This window comes from Leopardus geoffroyi, chromosome B3 (assembly GCF_018350155.1).
Source record: "Leopardus geoffroyi isolate Oge1 chromosome B3, O.geoffroyi_Oge1_pat1.0, whole genome shotgun sequence".
Taxonomy (NCBI): Eukaryota; Metazoa; Chordata; class Mammalia; order Carnivora; family Felidae; genus Leopardus; species Leopardus geoffroyi.
The window spans coordinates 59,176,732-59,195,760 of NC_059337.1; the positions used below are offsets into that span (position 1 = coordinate 59,176,732).

General features: G+C 37.0%; 1 protein-coding gene across 3 annotated transcripts in view; it reads right to left on the reverse strand.

Moving 5' to 3' along the window:
• CTDSPL2 (CTD small phosphatase like 2) overlaps positions 1 to 19,029 on the reverse strand; it is an 83,348-nt gene that overhangs the window by 44,985 nt on the left and 19,334 nt on the right. For all 3 annotated transcript variants that reach the window (XM_045449896.1, XM_045449894.1, XM_045449895.1), the window contains exon 2: positions 10,072 to 10,281. In XM_045449896.1, coding sequence (XP_045305852.1) covers positions 10,072 to 10,257 — 186 coding nt within the window. In that variant the 5' untranslated portion in view covers positions 10,258 to 10,281. The remainder of the gene's footprint in view (positions 1 to 10,071; positions 10,282 to 19,029) is intronic.

Here is a 19,029-nt window from a genome sequence, read left to right on the forward strand (position 1 = left end):
TGGTGGGACTGTAATATGGTGCAGCCATTTTGGAAAACAGTCTGCAAGTCCTTAAAAAGCTACACAGAGGGGTGCCTGGGTGGCTCAGCTGGTTAAGCGTCCGACTTCGGCTCAAGTCATGATGTGTCATGATCTCACAGTCCGTGAGTTCGAGCCCCGCGTCAGGTTTTGTGCTGACAGCTCAGAGCCTGGAACCTGCTTCAGATTCTGTGTCTCCCTCTCTCTCTGACCCTCCCCCGTTCATGCTCTGTCTCTTTCTGTCTCAAAAATAAATAAAACATTAAAAAAAAAAAAAAAAAAGCTACACAGAATTATCATATCATCCTGCAATTCTACTCTTCAGTATATTCTCAAGAGATGTGAAAACAGATTTCCACAATGGGACGCCTGGGTGGCTAGGTCCATTAAGCATCCGACTTCAGATCAGGTCATGATCCCGCAGTCTGTGAGTTCAAGCCCCACATCAGGCCCTGTGCTGACAGCTCAGAGCCTGAAGCCTGCCTCAGATTGTGTGTGTATGTGTGTGTGTGTGTGTGTGTGTGTGTGTGTGTGTGTGTATGTGTGTGTGTGTGTGTCTGTCTCTATCTCTCTGTCCCTCCCCCACCTGCACGCACATTCTCTCAAAAAGAAACATTAAAAAAAAATTTTTTTAAATAGATTTCCACAAAAAACCTTGTATGTGAATGTTCACCAGGAGTCACCTTCATAATAGCCAAAATGTGGAAATGTCCATCAACTGATAAAATGGATAATCAAAATGTTGTATATCCATGTTATAGAATATTATTACTTGGCAATAAGGAATGATGAAATGATATATGCTACAACACAAATGCACACTGTGCATATATTGAAAGCTACTGAATTTATACCTTAAATGGGTGAGTTTTACGGTATTGCTAACTATGTAGGTCTCAATAAAGCAACCACAAAAAAAATTAACATGCATTATATGACTTAGCAATACCAATCTTTTTAACTTAAATATATGTCCATACATGGGCTCAACACAAATATTCATAGCAGCTTTATTCATGGTAGCCAAAAAATATATACAATCCAAATGGAGACACAAATTATGTTATGCAGTATACTCACACCAACAGAATTCTGGATGGAGGGCAGAATAAAGTATGAAGACACGCAGTAACATAAGTGAATCCAAAAACTTTACACGGAGTGAAAGATGTAAGAGATGCTATATGACTACAATCATTATGAAACTCCAGAAGAGATTTATGTGATTTATAACAACAGCAGATAGATGGTTGTCTAGGGTGATAACTGTGAAACTGTCTGCAAAGACTGTAAGGGTTTTTGGGCATGAGTGTATAAATCTGTTAAAAATTCATGACAATATATACTTTAAATGAGTGTGTTTGTGTATAATTGTAAATCAAGTTAATTTTTAAAAGTTAATATAGGAGATAGAATGATATTCTAAAAGATAACTAGTTTACCAAAAGAAGGCATAGGAAAAACTGAAAAACAATGTTGTAAATACAGAATAAGATTAATAAACTCATATTAATAATTACATCTAACTAAATATGTCAACTTAAATATAAATACATAGGGTATATTTATACACAAAAGGAAAGAACTATATCATGCAAATGCTAATAAAGTTGTGTGGCTATATAAGTATTAGGCAAAGTAAACCTCAAGGCAAATATTACTAGAGATATTGAGACATTTCACAGTGGTAACAAGAACAATTTATATTCCTCACAAATGTATATACACCTAACAAGAGAACTTAAAAATATATGAAGAAACAAAAAAATGACAGAACTGAAAGGCAAAGTAGACAAATTCACAATAACAACTGGAGATTTTTAACACCCCTGTCTTAGCAATTGATAAAACAAGTTTAAGATATAGAAGATTGAAATATTATCAGGGTGCCTGGGTGGCTCAGTCGGTTAAGTGCCCGACTTTTGATTTCAGCTCAGGTCATGATCTCATGGTCTGTGAGATCGAGCCCAGCTTCAGGCTCTGCACTATCAGCATAGAGCCTGCTTGGGACTGTCTCTCTCCCCCTCTCTCTGCCCCTCCCCCGGCTCATGCACTCTCTCTCAAAATAAACTAAAAGAAAAAAAAAGAAGTATTATCAACGAACCTAACCTACACTAATTAATTCTAGAATATGCATTTTTTTTCAAATACACATGGGACACTCACCAAGATAGACTATATGCCAGAAAGTATAAAATACCAAAGAAATGAAATCATACAGAGTATATTCCTAGATCACAATATTAAATTAGAAAACAATTAGAAGATATCTAAGAAATGCCCAAATATCTGGAAATTAAATAACACATTTCTAAATAATCCACAGGTCAGAAAAGAAGTCACAAAACACACGCACACACGCGCGCGCACACACACACACGGTAATAAAGATAAAATCAGATGAGCAACACCAGGTGATGTATTTATAGAAGTGCTGAATCACTCTATTGTACACTGTAACACTGTATGTTAACTAACTGAAGTTAAAATAAAAACTTAACAATATATATATAATCAGAATGCATGGGAAAGCAGTACTTTGAAATTCACAGCTTTAAAACTTACATTAGGGGGGTACCTGGGGTTGCCAGGGTGACTCAGTAGGTTGAGCATTCAACTTCAGCTCAGGTCTTTATCATGATCCGTGAGTTCCAGCCCCACAATGGGCTCACTACTGTCAATGCAGAGCCTGCTTTGGACCCTCTGTCCCCCTCTTTTTCTGCTCCTCCCCACTTGGCACTCTCTCTCTCAAAAATAAACATTTGGGGCGCCTGGGTGGTTCAGTCGGTTGAGCGTCCGACTTCACCTCAGGTCATGAACTCATGGTTTGTGAGTTCGAGCCCCACAAAGGGCTCTTTGCTTGTCAACACAGAGACCGCTTTGGATCTTCTGTCCCCCTATCTCTCTTTGCCACATGCTCACTCTCAAAAATAAACAAACATTTGAAATGCCTGGGTGGCTCAGTCTTCGGTTCATCAGACTGATGCTTCAAAGCATCAGACTTTGGTTCGGGTCATGATCTCTCGGTTTGGGAGTTCAAGCCCTGCATCAGGGTTGTGTTGACAGCTCAGAGCCTGGAGCCTGTTTCAGATTCTGTGTCTCCCTCTCTTTCTGTCCCTCCCCCACTCATCCTCTGTCTCTCTGTGTCTCTTAAAAATAAACATTAAAAAAAATTAAAAATAAATACAATAAACATTTAATAAATAAATAAATATTTAAAAAATAAAATAAAACTTACATCAGGGGAGGGGCACCTGGGTGGCTCAGTTGGTTAAGTGTCCCACTCTTGATTTCAGTTCAGGTCATGAGCTCAAGCTCCCTTTCAGGCTCTGCACTGAGAGCATAAAGCTTGCTTGGGATTCTCTCTCTCCCTCTCTCTCTGACCCTCCCTGGCTGGAACACTCTCTCCCCCTCTCTCAAAATAAATAAATAAAATTAAAAGAAAAAACTTACGGGGCACCTGGGTGGCTCAGTTGGTGAAGTATCTGACTTGATCTTGGCTCAGTTCATGATTTCACAGTTTGTGAGTTTGAGCCCTACACTTGTCTCTGTGCTGGCAGTGCAGAGCCTGCTTGGGATTCTCTCTTTCCCTTTCTGTCCACCCCCCACTTGAGTGTGCTTTCTCTCTCAGAATGAACAAATAAACTTAAAAAAACAAAAAAACTTACATTATGGGGGGAAAAGTGTTGTATCAATGATCTAAGCAAGGGGCTCGCTGGCAAACTATAGCCCAGAAACCAAGTCCAGCAAGCTGTCTGCACATAGCCAGCAAGCTAGCAATGTTTTTTCCCCACCAAAGATTTTATTTATTTTTTTAAGTAATCTCTACATCCAATATAGGGCTCAAATTCACAAACTCAAAGACCAAGAGTCGCATGCTGTACTGACTGAGCCAGTTAGGGAAACACATATGATTAAAACTGAAATATGAAATAGAAAAGCTAAACAGCCCCATATAAATTACAGAAATCAGATTTATAATAAAAGCTATCTCACAATAAATTCTACTACTTATTTAAAGATAAAATAATACTAAGCCAATAGAAGTTATTTCGGAAATAAAAAGTATAGGGAATAATTCTTGACTTGCTTTAAGATCCAAGCACCGTCCTGATCCTCGACTACTACAGACCAAAAACCTCATGAACACAGGCATAAAAATCCCTAAAAAAAACCCAAAAAACAAAAAACAGCAAACCAAATCCAGCAATACAAGTCTGGTTTTCCATTAAAAAATATTTAATGCAAATTTAAAATTTAAAAGAAAATCTGAAGAACATCTCGATTGATGGAGAAAAGTCTTTGACAAAATTCAACACGATATTTTTAGAAAACCAGGAATAAAAGGAAACTTCCTCAAATGAATAAAAGATAACTATGAAAAACATTTAGTTAATATCATATCTAATAGTAAACAAACTTTTCTCTAAGATCAGCAACAGGAGGTGTTTCCTCTCACAACTTCTACAGGGCACTGTACTAGAGGTCCTAACCAATGCAGTAAGTAAAAAAAAAATAAAATGTCTAAAGATCAGAAAATAAGAAAAATTATAGTTATCTGCTATATATGTTCATGTATGTATAACCAATCAACCTGATGTTCTAATTTTTGCATTCCATAATAAACAGTAAAGTACTTCATTAATCTAAGATGTTAAAGAACAGGTCTAGAGACTGACTTATATTAACTTTGGTAGGAAGGAAGAAAATTCCCAATAAAACCACAAAGCCTGGTAGTACAAAGGTTAGAGTTTTTCAAACACAGGGTACAACCACACAGTGGACCGTGAAATTAATTTAAGGTATTAAAATCATCTTTAAAAGGGGAATAAGAAGAGAAAAGAAAAATCACAGCACATCAAATATGTTAAGGGTGAGTTTTGTTTCACATACATGAATGTAGTAAAAGCTAGATTTCTTTCTGAGGGTTATACTTAAAAAACCTAAAAACACTGATTTAAGGGGTGCCTGGCTTGCTCAGTCAGCAGAGCATGCAACTCTTGTTCTCGGGGTTCTGGGTTCAAGCCCCACATTGGGTGTTGAGACTACTTAAAAATAAAACCTTAATAAATAAATAAACAAACACTTAATATAACAGAAGGATTTTATTATTTCTTTAGAATTATAACCATAGGCAAACTGATGACCCTCAACTACAACAGTGTAATAGTATTTAGATAAGAACAGAGGAAAGACCATTTTGTTATGGAAAGACTCTAGAAACTACTATTTGGAAATGTATACAGAGATTCCTGGTATAAAGCAAATATATTTTAGTTGTAAGGACTTCACTTCAAATATAGATCAGAAATCTCATTATGCTAAAAGCAGAAAGACTGCATGTCAACAATTCCTGAGTGCTTTTGTTGACAATTGCATAATTCTGAAATCAGAGAAGTAAATGTTTGAATCATAAAATCTGGATTTGAAAGAGAGCAGAGATTTCATTCATCTTGTTATGGGCTGAATTATGTGTCCCCCATCAAATTCATATGTTGAAGTCCTAACCCCCAGAACTGCAGAATATAACTATATTTGGAAATATGCCTTTTAAGGGGTAATTAAGTTAAAATGGAGACATTGGGGGGGGGGGGTGGTGCCTGGGTTGAGTGACTGACTCTTGATTTTGGCTCAGATCATGATCTCACAGTTGTAAGATCAAGCCCTGTGTCAGGCTCTGCATTGAGCATGGAGCCTGCTAGATATCCTCCTTCTCTCTCTGGCCCTCCCCACTTCTCAAAATAAATATTTAAAAAAACGAAATTAAATGAAATTAAAATAAAATAAAATAAAATAAAATAAAATAAAATAAAATATGGGGTCCTATTAGGATAGGCCCTAATCCAATTATGACTGGTGTCCTTACAAGAAGAGGAGATTACAACACAGACAATATAAAGGACCGAGGGGAACTATGGAAGAACATAACAAGAAGGCAGCCATCCGAGTCAAGGAAAGAGGCCTCAGAAGAAACCAACCTGCTGATGCCCTGATCTTGGACTTCTAGCTTCTCAGCTGTAAAATAATTTCTATTGTTTAAGCTACCCAGTCTCTGGTGTTAAGGCAATCCTAGCAAACTACTACACACTCCTTACATTCATAAATTAACAACCTTGTTTGGTTTACCTAAATACACTCATGACTAATTTATACAAAATTAAGATTAGAATACATATTATAAAACTTGGTAGTAATATAAAAATATAAAAACAAGTCAGCGATGGTAAACTAGCAAGCACCCACAGCCACTGATCCTAGACATCTTAATAGTAAACAGAGAGCAAAAAAGTAGGGTGATATGAGGACAGCACATTCAAAAAGTCAGGCTCCTGGGGCACCTGGGTGGCTCAGTCAGTTGAGCGTCCGACTTCAGCTCAGGTCGTGATCTTATGGTTCGGTTCGTGGGTTCGAGCCCCACATCAGGCTCTGTGCTGACAGCTCGGAGCCTGGAGCCTACTTTGGATTCTGTGTCTCCCTCTCTCTGCCCCTCCCCCTGCTCGCACTCAGTCTCTGTCTCTCTCAAGAATAAACATTAAAAAAAAAAAAAGTCGGGCTCCTGAGACAGGCATGAAAGCAATGTTAGATACCTTAGAAAGGACTACAGCTCAAAAGAAGGCTTATCTAAAGAGTTCACATACATTTTTGTTTTAGTGTTTATTTATTTTTGAGAGAGAGTGCAAGTTGGGGAGGGGCAGAAAGAGAGAGGGAGACAAAGGATCCTAAGCGGACTCTTCGCCACTGACAGCAGAGCACCCAACGCGAGGTTTCAAATCTACAAATTGTGAGATCATGACCTGAGCAGAAGTTGGGCCACTCAGGGGCCCTGCCACGTATCTTTAAAAGTCCAAAAGCAGACAAAAACGAAAGGAACCAAAAAAACAAAAGAGACAGCACAAGGAGTTGTCTAACTAACGTGGTTTTAAGAGGATACTTGTAGAGGTAAGAGCAGTAGTTTATTATCCAGCCAGAATAAAAACAGAAGATGAAAATATATGCAAAAAATACTAGAAGGAAAAACTTCCTATAAAAAGAATAAGCTTCAAGCAGCTTTGAAATGATAGAATATAAATAAATGAAAAAATGGTTAGGTAGCATAGAATATTCAACTCTTACTTGCTTTCATCAAAAAGAATTTTCAATCCTTACACAAGATTCTATTAAGACATTATCTAGCTACTTTGAGAAAGGATGGTATAGTAGAAAGAGCACTATATGAGTGTCAAAGGTATGAGAGTCAAAGGTACCTGGGTTTAAATTTTTTTTTAACATTTATTTATTTTTTGAGACACAGGGAGTGTGAGCAGGGAGAGAGGCAGAGAGAGAGAGAGGGAGGGAGTCAGACTCTGAGGCATGCTCCAGGCTCGGAGTTGTCAGCACAGAGTCTGACCCGGGGCTCAAACTCAAGAACCATGAGATCGTGACCTGAACCTAAGTCGGACACTTAACCGACTGACCCACCCAGGGGCCCTTGTAACTGGGTTTAAATCTCAGTACTGTTGCTTATTGTAGAGGCAGTAGTGCATACTGGGATTAAAATGTAGGCTCTGAAACCAGGCTTTCTTGGCTTTAATGCCAGTGTTGCCACTTAAAGCTAAGTAACCCTGTACAAGTTATTTAACTTCCTGTGCCTTAGTTTCCTCATCTGTAATATAGAGATGATAGCACCTACTTCATATGGTTTGAAAGTCTTAAAGAAGTTATTATGCTTAAAGCACTGAGAACAATACATGACACATATTAATTGCTCAATTGCTGATAGTTATTACTATTTGTTCTTTATTGTTCTTTTTTATTCGGACATTTATTACAATTATTGTTGTTATTGACATTGTGCAAGTTACCTAAATTCATTAGGCCTAAATTTTTCTCTTCTATAAAATAACAAGATAGTTATAAGAATTAAGGAGATACTAGATATAAAGCACCTAATTAAATATATTCAATAAACATTAATTGCCAACCCCCACCCAAATTTTGAAAAAGATAACACTGTATTCAAGATACTGAACATAAGCAAGCACTGTATAGATTCTCAATAAAACTTTAGAATATATTATCAAAAAGATGATTTAATGATAATAAGAAATAACGACTAAAAGCCAGTATAAGCTCAATAGGAATAATACATGACAAGCTAATTATTTACTTTACTTTTAACATAGGGTTAGTAGACTGGGAGAAAAAATAAATGTACCTTGATTTTAGCAAGACATTCCAATACTAATTTTCATAATAACCTTATAGAATATAATTTAAAAATCTATAATGAATAAGAGTACAATGATTAATTGGTTTTGTGGCTGCTGCAGGAAAACTCTTGCCCCCCCCAAATTAGTGAATAAGACATTAGTTTGCAAACAGGTTTGGCCCTATTGTATTTATTAACATCTTTTATTTTTAATTTAAGATCTTTAAGTAGACATTAATGAAAAATCCAAGATTTTGGGAAAGAAAGAAACAAACAAACAAACAAACTTAACAAATTTCTGTAGGAAAACCCTGGGTGTGTAGTTGACACAGGCAAAAATTTGCTAACTAACAAAGACAGATCTTACTACTAAAGGAGAAAAAAAGCATGATATGATATGCTATGATGCCACATTAATAAAAGAATGCCCAGAGGTACCTGGGTGACTCAATCAGTTGAGCATCTGACTTCAGCTCAGGTCATAATCTCACAGTTCGTGAGTTCAAGCCCCCATCAGGCTGTGTTGTCAGTGCGGAGCCTGCTTCAAATCCTCTGTCCCCCTCTTTCTCTGCCCCTTCCCCACTAGCACTCTCTCTCTCAAAAATAAATAAACATTATAAAAAATAAAAGAGGGGCGCCTGGGTGGCGCAGTCAGTTAAGCGTCCGACTTCAGCCAGGTCACGATCTCGCGGTCCGTGAGTTCGAGCCCCGCGTCGGGCTCTGGGCTGATGGCTCAGAGCCTGGAGCCTGTTTCTGATTCTGTGTCCCTCTCTCTCTCTGCCCCTCCCCCGTTCATGCTCTGTCTCTCTCTGTCCCAAAAATAAATAAACGTTGAAAAAAAAAAAAAAAAAAAAGAATGCCCAAATCAAAAGAATATGAACAGGGGTGCCTGAATGGGTCAGTTGGTTAAGCATCTGACTCTTGATTTCGGTTCAGGTCATGATCTCAGGGTCCTGGGATCCTCCTTAAGATTCTCCCTCTTTCCCTCTGCCCCTCTCCCCAGCTTGTGCACATGATCTCTCAGAAAGAAAGGAGGGAAGGAAGGAGTGAGGGAGGGAGGGAGGGGGGGAGGGGGGGAGGGAGGGAGGGAGGGAGGGAGGGAGGAAGGAAGGAAGGAAGGAGAGAGAGAGAAAGAAACAAAGAAAGAAGGAAAAAAAGAAAGGAAGGAAGAGAATACAAAAAGAAGTCAGAAGACATAGGAAAAACCTATCTTTCTATCAAGTTCCTTTCTTTTTTTTAACCCAAATCTTGGATTACTCAATGTCCACGTTAAATACATACAATGAATGATAACAACACTATTTATTGAGTGCATTAAAATTTCTCAAACTGCCTTTTCTGTTTGCCATCTAATGTAAAAACAACTCTGAGGCAGACAAAGCAGTTAAAATTAGTCCCATTTTACTGTCTTCTTAAGGTTCAGAGGGGTAAAAGAATTTCCTCAGATCATTCAAGTTGGTCCAGAGTATGAATGTGAAGCATGTGACTCCTGGTTATATCCATTTTTAACAACTTTCCCCCCTCCTTAATGAAGTAATACATTTTCAGTGTACAAATGTTACAATTCAGATAGAGAAATCATCTCCCTAAACAATGTATTAATTAAACTCATATAAAATAAGGAAAAATTTCTTTTACTTTTCATAATACTATGCTGAAAAAACAGAAGGCGAAGTGGGTCAGTTAAGTAGAATAAGTAATGTTTTCTTGAATGGCCATTATATATTTTTTATGTTACTACTCTTAAAATAACACCAAAATGTAGACATTTCCTTAATCTACTAGCAATATTAAGATTTCTCATCTTTGCATGCTTAAAGAAAATAACCTAAACTTCAATTTTAAGTACGAGGTAAAACCATTACCTTGGGTGTGCTTCCTTTAATGAATTTTTTAATTGAAGACAACAAGCCAGTTTCATTTTTCGGTGGTTTTTCTCCCCCTGAAGGCAGGCTATCATCAACCTCTGAATATTTCCTCTTTGCTCTAGCAGTGCGTTGTGTTTGGATTTGATTTGATTGCTGAGAAGCTTTCCGTGTTCTCAGCCTCATCTTTTATGGGTGCCACATATAAAACTACAAGAGAAAAATAACAAGGGTTATTAAAATTAAACCTAGCATGGCCAAATGTGCCCACCTTCTATAATAAAAATCCCTTGGTGTAGGTCTCCAGAGGATTAGGTTAAGAAACCAAAATTTTAGGGGCGCCTGGGTGGCGCAGTCGGTTAAGCATCCGACTTCAGCCAGGTCACGATCTCGCGGTCCGTGAGTTCGAGCCCCGCGTCGGGCTCTGGGCTGATGGCTCAGAGCCTGGAGCCTATTTCCGATTCTGTGTCTCCCTCTCTCTCTGCACCTCCCCCGTTCATGCTCTGTCTCTCTCTGTCCCAAAAATAAATAAACGTTGAAAAAAAAAATTAAAAAAAAAAAAAAAGAAACCAAAATTTTAAGTGAAAGGATGCTTTGAACTTTTACTTACTCTCCCAAGTAACCTTCCCAACAACTTCTGAAATATTTTACCCTATGATCTAATAAAAATATGAGTAACACCAAAGAGTGCGCATACTCTTTCCACAGCACTGTGCAACTTCGACCCATGCCAATATTACCATTCATTCAACCATTCAGTCAAGAAACATTTATTGAGCACTTACAACATTCAAGGCACTGGGCTAGGATAAGCACCTCATAAACAGTAAACCACATACAGAAGATTTTTGTCTTCTGGAGCTCATAATGTAGTGGGAAAACCCTCAATGAATGAATTAATTACCTGAGCATGATTCTAATGATCAATAATCATGCAAGTGTAAAAAGAGCAGTTGAATCATTCATTTTATAAGATCATTTTATCTTACCACACATGATACTTTAAAAATCGAATTCACGGGGCGCCTGGGTGGCGCAGTCGGTTAAGCGTCCGACTTCACCCAGGTCACGATCTCGCGGTCCGTGAGTTTGAGCCCCGCGTCAGGCTCTGGGCTGATAGCTCCGAGCCTGGAGCCTGTTTCCGATTCTGTGTCTCCCACTCTCTCTCTGTCCCTCCCCCGTTCATGCTCTGTCTCTCTCTGTCCCAAAAATAAATAAACGTTAAAAAAAAAAATTTAAAAAAAAAAAAAAAATCGAATTCACATCAAAAAGAAATTATGAGGCAATCTACTTGAACTCTCTCACTTTATAGATGAGAAAATTAATGGCTGACAAAACTGTATCAAGACAGAGGTAGTTAAGAATATACCCTAAATTAGAATCTGAAATAGAAAATAAAAATTACCAAAGTAAGAATTAAGAAATGTGAATTCCAATCCTACTTCAATCACTGCTAAACTATAGTCACTTAACTGTTTTTTCACTTATATAAAGAATATATTCATCTTACCATCCTGAGCTTCAAAATGAAAAAGGAATTAGAAAAGACTATAAACTGCAGAGAACATTAATGCTACTCACAATAGTGAATGCATTCACAGAAAAGTCTAACTCCTTTTAAGCATTCCCAACGCCTAAAGATGCCAAAAATCCTGGCAAAGGGTAGTCTTCACCGACTTAAGCTTAAGACATTATGTCTTTACTAAATCAAGAGTCACAGAAAAAATGTTAGAAACTTTTAGGAAGTTATACATACATACACACACATACACAATCTACTCCAACAAAAACCCCACACTCAAAGGATTCATCAGAGAAGTCCCTAGACACCTTTACAAACAACTATTTTTTTCCCTATAAACAAATGGTACTCAGTTGTAACTCGCCATCCCAAAATAAAAAATGCTGCCTTTTTCCCTGAAGAGTCAAAGTTAATTCTAAAGTAATTTATCATTCAAGGCATGTATTATTTACTTTAAAATCCTATTTAAAGTACGTAAATGATGTCTTAATTCCTTAATTCTTCAGCACAGCACTCCTTAGAAAAGGAAAATTCGCATATAGCAAATGCAAGGGGGAATTCTCAAAACTATTTTTAATCAATTTCTGTAATTTTTTTTAACTAGAGAGCAAGTGGGGAAGGGGCAGAGACAGAAGCAGAGAGATCATTTTAAGCAGGCTCCACGCCCAGCACAAAACCCCATGCAGGGATCAATCCCACAACCCTGGGACCATGATCCAAGTGAAAATCAAGAGTTGGATGCTTAACCAACTGAGCCACCCAGGTTCTATTCTGAGGTCTTTTTTGTTTTGGGTTTTTTTTTTTTTTTAATGTTTGTTTATTTTTGAGAGAGACAGCGCGCACGCATGAATGGGGGACACAGAATCCAAAGCAGGTTCCAGGCTCTGAGCTGTTAGCACAGAGCCTGACAAAGTGCTCGAGCTCACACACGAACTGTGAGATCATGACCTGAGCTGAAGTCGGCGGCTCAACGGAGCCACCCAGACGCCCCTATTCTTGGGTATTTTGGGGGAAAAAATTTGTTTTTTTAAATTACAGAGGGGCACCTGGGTGACTCAGTGGGTCATGATCTCGAGCCTTCCCTCCCTGGCCCCCCAACAGGGCTCCTCACTGGGAGTGGGACCTGCTTAAAATTCTCTCTCCCAAACAAACAAACAAAACACCTAGGAATTAATCTATCTTAAACCCAGAATCATCAAATAGGAATTATAACACCTTATGAAATAATGCACTAAGGTAAAGTAGGTCTTAAAAGACTAAAAGCATATAGGTTAAGTCCAGTCTTACAGAGTTTGGCTCATTAAAATTGCAATACTTATTGGTCATCTGCTACTAAAATGTTAAGGATGAAAACTATCTCTGTCCATGAGAATCATAAGTCTGGCAAATAAATATATGTATCATAGTGTATATATAAAATTCTACATCACTCCACATGAAGAAGAGTGAAGACATTTCTGGGAAAGCTTAGGAGAAAGGTTCTCTGAACTCAAAAATAACCAGTGAGCATTTACTAGAAAGAAAGACATGAGCATTTAAAGAAAGAGTTGAGGGGCGCCTGGGTGGCTCAGTCGGTTAAGCGTCCGACTTCAGCTCAGGTCACGATCTCACGGTCCAGGAGTTCGAGCCCCGTGTCGGGCTCTGGGCTGATGGCTCAGAGCCTGGAGCCTGCTTCCCACTCTGTGTCTCCCTCTCTCTCTGCCTCTCCCCCGTTCATGCTCTGTCTCTCTCTGTCTCAAAAATAAAAATAAACGTTAAAAAAAAATAAAATAAAATAAAAAAATAAAGAAAGAGTTGAAATGTAGAAGATTTTTGTCCATTCCAATAGTGAACTGTAAAAGGTATACTTAATAGGTCTAAAAGGGCTGGGGCAGTCAAGCCCTCACGAACTTTCAAAACTGACTACTCAGGCAACAGATAAAGAAAACATATACTTTTCAATTTCTCATGAAAAAAAGCTAAATAAATTTAAAGAAAAATCTTACAAAGTATGTTCTCTGACCACAATTACAAATCAAAAACAAAAATCTTAAAAAGTACCAAATACTTGAAAATTTAAAAATATATTTATAAATAAATCATGAGTCGGGAGGAGGAGGAGAGGGGTGGGGAGAAGAGGAAATAAAAGCACAAGGGAAATAAATTTTGGACTAAAAAAACCAAAGAGCACATCAAAATGTCTGGGATATAATAAGCAGCATTTAGAGGGAAATTATAAACATATATGCACCTAACACCAAAGTCTCAAAATATATTAAGTAAAAACTGTCAAAAGCGAAAAATAGACAATTCAACAATAGTTGGGTATTTCAATACCTACTTTCAATAATGGACAGAACTAGACAAAAGGCCAATAAGGAAATAGAAGACATGAACAATTCTCTAGACTTAAGAGATACATATGGAACATTCTACCCAACAACAGCACAATACATAATATTCTCTAGGACAGACTACATGTCAGGACACAAAACAAGTCACAAACTTAGAAGAATTGAAATCATACAAGTATATGGTCTCCAACTACACTGGAATGAAATTAGAAATCACAAGGAAAGAAATGAGAAATTAACAAATAATGCAGAAATTAAACAAACTCCTAAATATGTAAGCATTGTGTCAAAGAAGAAATCACAAGGTGAATTAGAAAATACTTCAGGATGAAACAAAACAAAACCACAAATACCAAAACTTATGAGATGCCCCAAAAACAGTGCTCAGAGGGAAATTTATGTAAATGGTTATAATAGAGCCTGCAACCTGCTTCAGATTCTGTGTCTCCCTCTCTCGCTCTGCCCCTCCCCTTCTCTCTCTCTCAAAAATAAATTTTAAAAAGTAAAAAACAAAAAACAAAAACAAAACAAAAAAAAAAAACAAAAAAAAATCTCAAGTCAGTAACAAAACTTTTCACCATAAGAAACTATAGAGAGAAAAACAAACTAAATCTAAAGCAAGCAAAAAGAAGGAAATAAAGAATAAAGCAGAAAGAACTCAAGTAGATGATTTACAAATAAACAAGAAAATAGTGAAGCCAAAAATTTGTTCTTTGAAAAGATCAACAAAACGGACACACCTTAAATAGACTAGCGAAGAAAAAAAAGAAGACTCAACCTACTAACGTCAGGAATGAAAGATGGCTCATTAATACCAACCCTACAGAAATAAAAACAATTTTAAGGGAATACTATGAACAATCGTACACCAACAAATTAGACAACCTAGAAGAAATGGATTAATTTCTATAGAGACACAAGTAAAATGGGCTCGAGAAAACAAAATCCAAAAGATTGCATTAGTGATAATTTCTTTAAAAACCTCCCACAAAGAAAAGTCCAACTTTAATGGCTTCACTGGCAAATTTTACCAAATGTCTGAAGAATTAACACCAATCCTTCTCAAACTCTTCCAAAAAATTGAGGAATACCTTCCAACTCAATCTATGAGGTCAGCATTGCTCCGATACCACAATCAAACAAAGACACTACAAGAAAAATTAAACTACTATTCAATATCCTTTACGAAAATAGATGCAAATATCCTCAATAAAATACTAGCAAACCAAATCCTTTAGGAACATAGATGCAAATATCCTCAATAAAATACTAGCAAACCAAATCCAGCGGCTTAATAAAAGGATTACACACCATGACCAAAGTGGAATTTATTCCAGGGATGCAATTCTGGTTTAACATATGAAACTCAACCAATATAATACACCATGTTAAAAGAATAAAGGAAAAATTCCGTATGATCATCTCAACTGATGCAGAAAAAAAAAGCGCAATTGACCACACCCAACACCCTTTTCACAATAAAAATACTCAAACCAGAAATAGAAGGGAACTTCTTAAACCTGAGAAAAGGCAGCAACGAAAAATCCACAGTTATCATACTGCATAGTGAAAACTTAAATGCTTTCCTCTTAGGTAAAAACTAAGACAAGGATGTCCACTCTCACCACTTCTATTGACATTTCACTGGAGGTTCATGCCATGGAATCAGGCAAGAACAAGAAAATTTTAAAATTCACATTAGAAAAGAAAAAGTAAAACTATCTCTTTGCAAAGGACATGACATTGCATGAAAAATAACCACAAAAGCAGAAACCATAAAAGCAAAAACTACTAACCAGACTTCATAAAAATTAAAAAGACCTGAGACTTCATAAAAGCTAGATGATTGGCCACAAACATATGAAATGATAATACTCAATACAATTCACCATCAGAAGTGCAAGTTAAAATCAAAACAGAATACTAACCTACACTTACTTGAAAGGCAAAAATTAAAAAGACTGACAACAAATGATAGCAAGGATGTGGAACAATGAGCACTCTCATACTCGGCTGGTGGGAATATAAGCTTTTTGGTAGAAGTTGAGCAATTTCTTTCAAACAACGCCTCACCCCTTGATCCAAGTTTTTATCCAAGAAAAAATGTAAACATGCCCACAGGATACTTTTACAAAACTGTTCCTGGCAGGCTTTATTTACAATAGCCCCCCAAACTGGAAACAACAAAAATGCTCAAGGACAGAAAAATGAATACTGTGGTGTCTTCACACAGTGAATAATTAGTAAACAGCAATGATCATCATTATCATCAACAACATGAAAGAATCTCAGACATTATGCAGCCACAAAAGAGTACATATTTGATGACACCATTAAAAAGAAATTCTATTAGAGGCAAAAATAATCTGAGGAGAAAAATCAAAATAGAAGTTGCCTTGGGGAAAAGAAATGACCTGTATGCAACAGAGTATGGATCTATTTGTCAAAACTTATAGCTAAAACCTATGTATTTCAAAGTATGTAAATTTTACAAAAATGTATACCTGTAAAACGTTCCTATAAACAATACTAACCAGCTAGCAAGAAGTTGGGAGTGCGTGGGGATACAAATCTAAAAAACATACAAAATATTAGTAACTACTTAAAAAGAGTGATAGTTTTATAGAACTTCATAATGCCATTCTGTCTACATTGTGCATGTTTGATATTTTCCATTAAAAATTAGCAACAAAAGGGGCACTTAAGTGGCTCAGTCAGTTAAGCATCAGGCTTTGGCTCAGGTCATGATCTCACAGTCCATGGGTTTGAGACCTGCATCAGGCTCTATGAGGACAGCTCAGAGCCTGGAGCCTGCTTCAGATTCTGTGTCTCCCTCTCTTTCTCTCTGCCCCTCCACTGCTCACGCTCTATCTCTCTTGCTCAAAAATAAATAAACATTTAAAAAAAAAACAAAAACACCTTATTATCAGAGCTACCGACAAGGTTCAGCAGTGAAACAAAACTGAATTAAGTCAAAATAGAGTAGGGCAGTATCAAATGAGAAAAGCAAAGAGAACATCTACAAAAAGAGGGGTGGAGGAACATAAACTAAGCAATCTTCCATATTTTTTAACATGGTAAGAAAATAACAGAAAGCTCCGTTTAAGTCAACAACTGTCCTGAACCAAACCTTTTTCCAAAAGTTCAAGGAAACGAATTTCACATTAAAAAGTAACAGATATTAGATCAGAGCCCATACAGTCATCATAAGGAAAAAAAAAATTGAGAAGCAAAATAAAATCTCTAACTTTCTACAGACAGTAAGATTGCAAAAGATAAATCCACAAAATCATATCACATCTACACACTATTTCCAAGTATGCTTAAAGACATTAATACTAAGGAACAATTTTAACCAGGATTTAAGGAAAGGGAAAAGAAGCAAAAGAACTTGTAAAAAATTAAGAACAAAAAATCATTTCTAAACTAGACTAAAAAAGAAGGAACAAAAAATTAAATGAACAGATAGAACAAAGACGGAAGATTCAACACAGGGCGCCTGGGTGGCTCAGTGAGTTAAGCATCCAACTCTTGATCTCAGCTCAGGGTTGTTGAGTTGAAGTCCCACACTGGGCTCCCACAAGTGCACTTGGAGCCTACTTTAAAAAAAAAAAAAAAAAAAGATTCAAAGATTCAAGAGTGCCTGGCTGGCTTACTTGTGGAGCAATACAACTCTTGATCTTGAGAGTTGTGAGTTCAAGCCCCACATTAGGAGTAAAGATTACTTAAAAATAAAAGTCTTAGGGGCGCCTGGGTGGCTCAGTCAGTTAAGCGGCCGACTTCAGCTCAGGTCATGATCTCTCGGTCAGTGAGTTCAAGCCCCGTGTCGGGCTCTGTGCTGACCGCTCAGAGCCTGGAGCCTGTTTCAGACTCTGTGTCTCCCTCTCTCTGACCCTCCCCTGTTAATGCTCTGTCTCTGTCTCAAAAATAAATAAACGTTAAAAAAAATTTTTGAAAAAAAAAAGAAAAAAAAATAAAAGTCTTAAAAAACAAATGAAGATTCAAAAGAAACTGGTAAATACTGAAAATAGATCAGATACTCAAAAACAAGAGAAATTTCCAGAAATAGGAAAAGTTTGAAACTCTGTATTGAAAGAAACAGGCCTGAGAAAAGCAAATATGAAAACACAGTCTGGTATGAATTACCAGAACTTTACTGAACTTTAATTTTAAATGTGGAAAAAAAATCCTCCTTTGGGCATCTAAGCCAGATACGGGCAAACTTTTTCTTATAGAACCACGCAGTAAATGTTTTAGGCTTGCAGATCACAGGGTATAAGTTAAATGAAACTCAAATATCAGTGTCTGGAACCATGCTCATTGGTTTCAATATTGTCTATGGCAGTGTTTAGCAAAAGCATCCAAAGACAATATGTAAGTAAATGAGCATGGCTGTGTACAATAAAACTGTGTTTACACAGGCAGTCAGCCCACGGGCAACAGTTTGCATATCCCCGATCTAGACATGTACTAAGTGACTTTATAATGGAAAAAAAAAAATTAAACTACTCTCAATTTTTCAACAGCAACACTTCATGCCAGACGAAAAATGGAGTTACATATTTAAAATAAAATAATCAAGAAAAGACCATGTAAGTAAACCAAGGATTTTATATCCAACAAAAATAACAAGAATAATGGCCACCAACTATTGTCAATGAGCAAAAAATCTGGGAATACTGTGGCCTTCCGAAAAAAATCTAACAGAGCATTTGAGAAAACCAAACTGAGTACAGATATTGCATTAGAACTGATGGTGAATATCAAACATACAACATGGAGTTAGTTACTCATACAGCAAAAACCAAAATGAAAGTTAAAAGGAAGAGAGTAGAGTATTATATTCTCTGACAATGTAAACATACTTAACTATTTAAAATTTAAAAGTGAGGGATGAGGGCAGTGTCTCAGTCAGTTAAGCGACCACCTTCGGCTCAGGTCATGATCTCACAGTTCCTCAGTTCAAGCCCTGCATCAGGCTCTGTGCTGGAGCCTGCTTCGGATTCTGTGTGTCCCTCTCCCTCTGCCCCTCTCCCACTCACATTCTGTCTCTTTCTCAAAAATAAATAAACATCAAAGAAAAAAAATTTTTTAAGTAAGGGA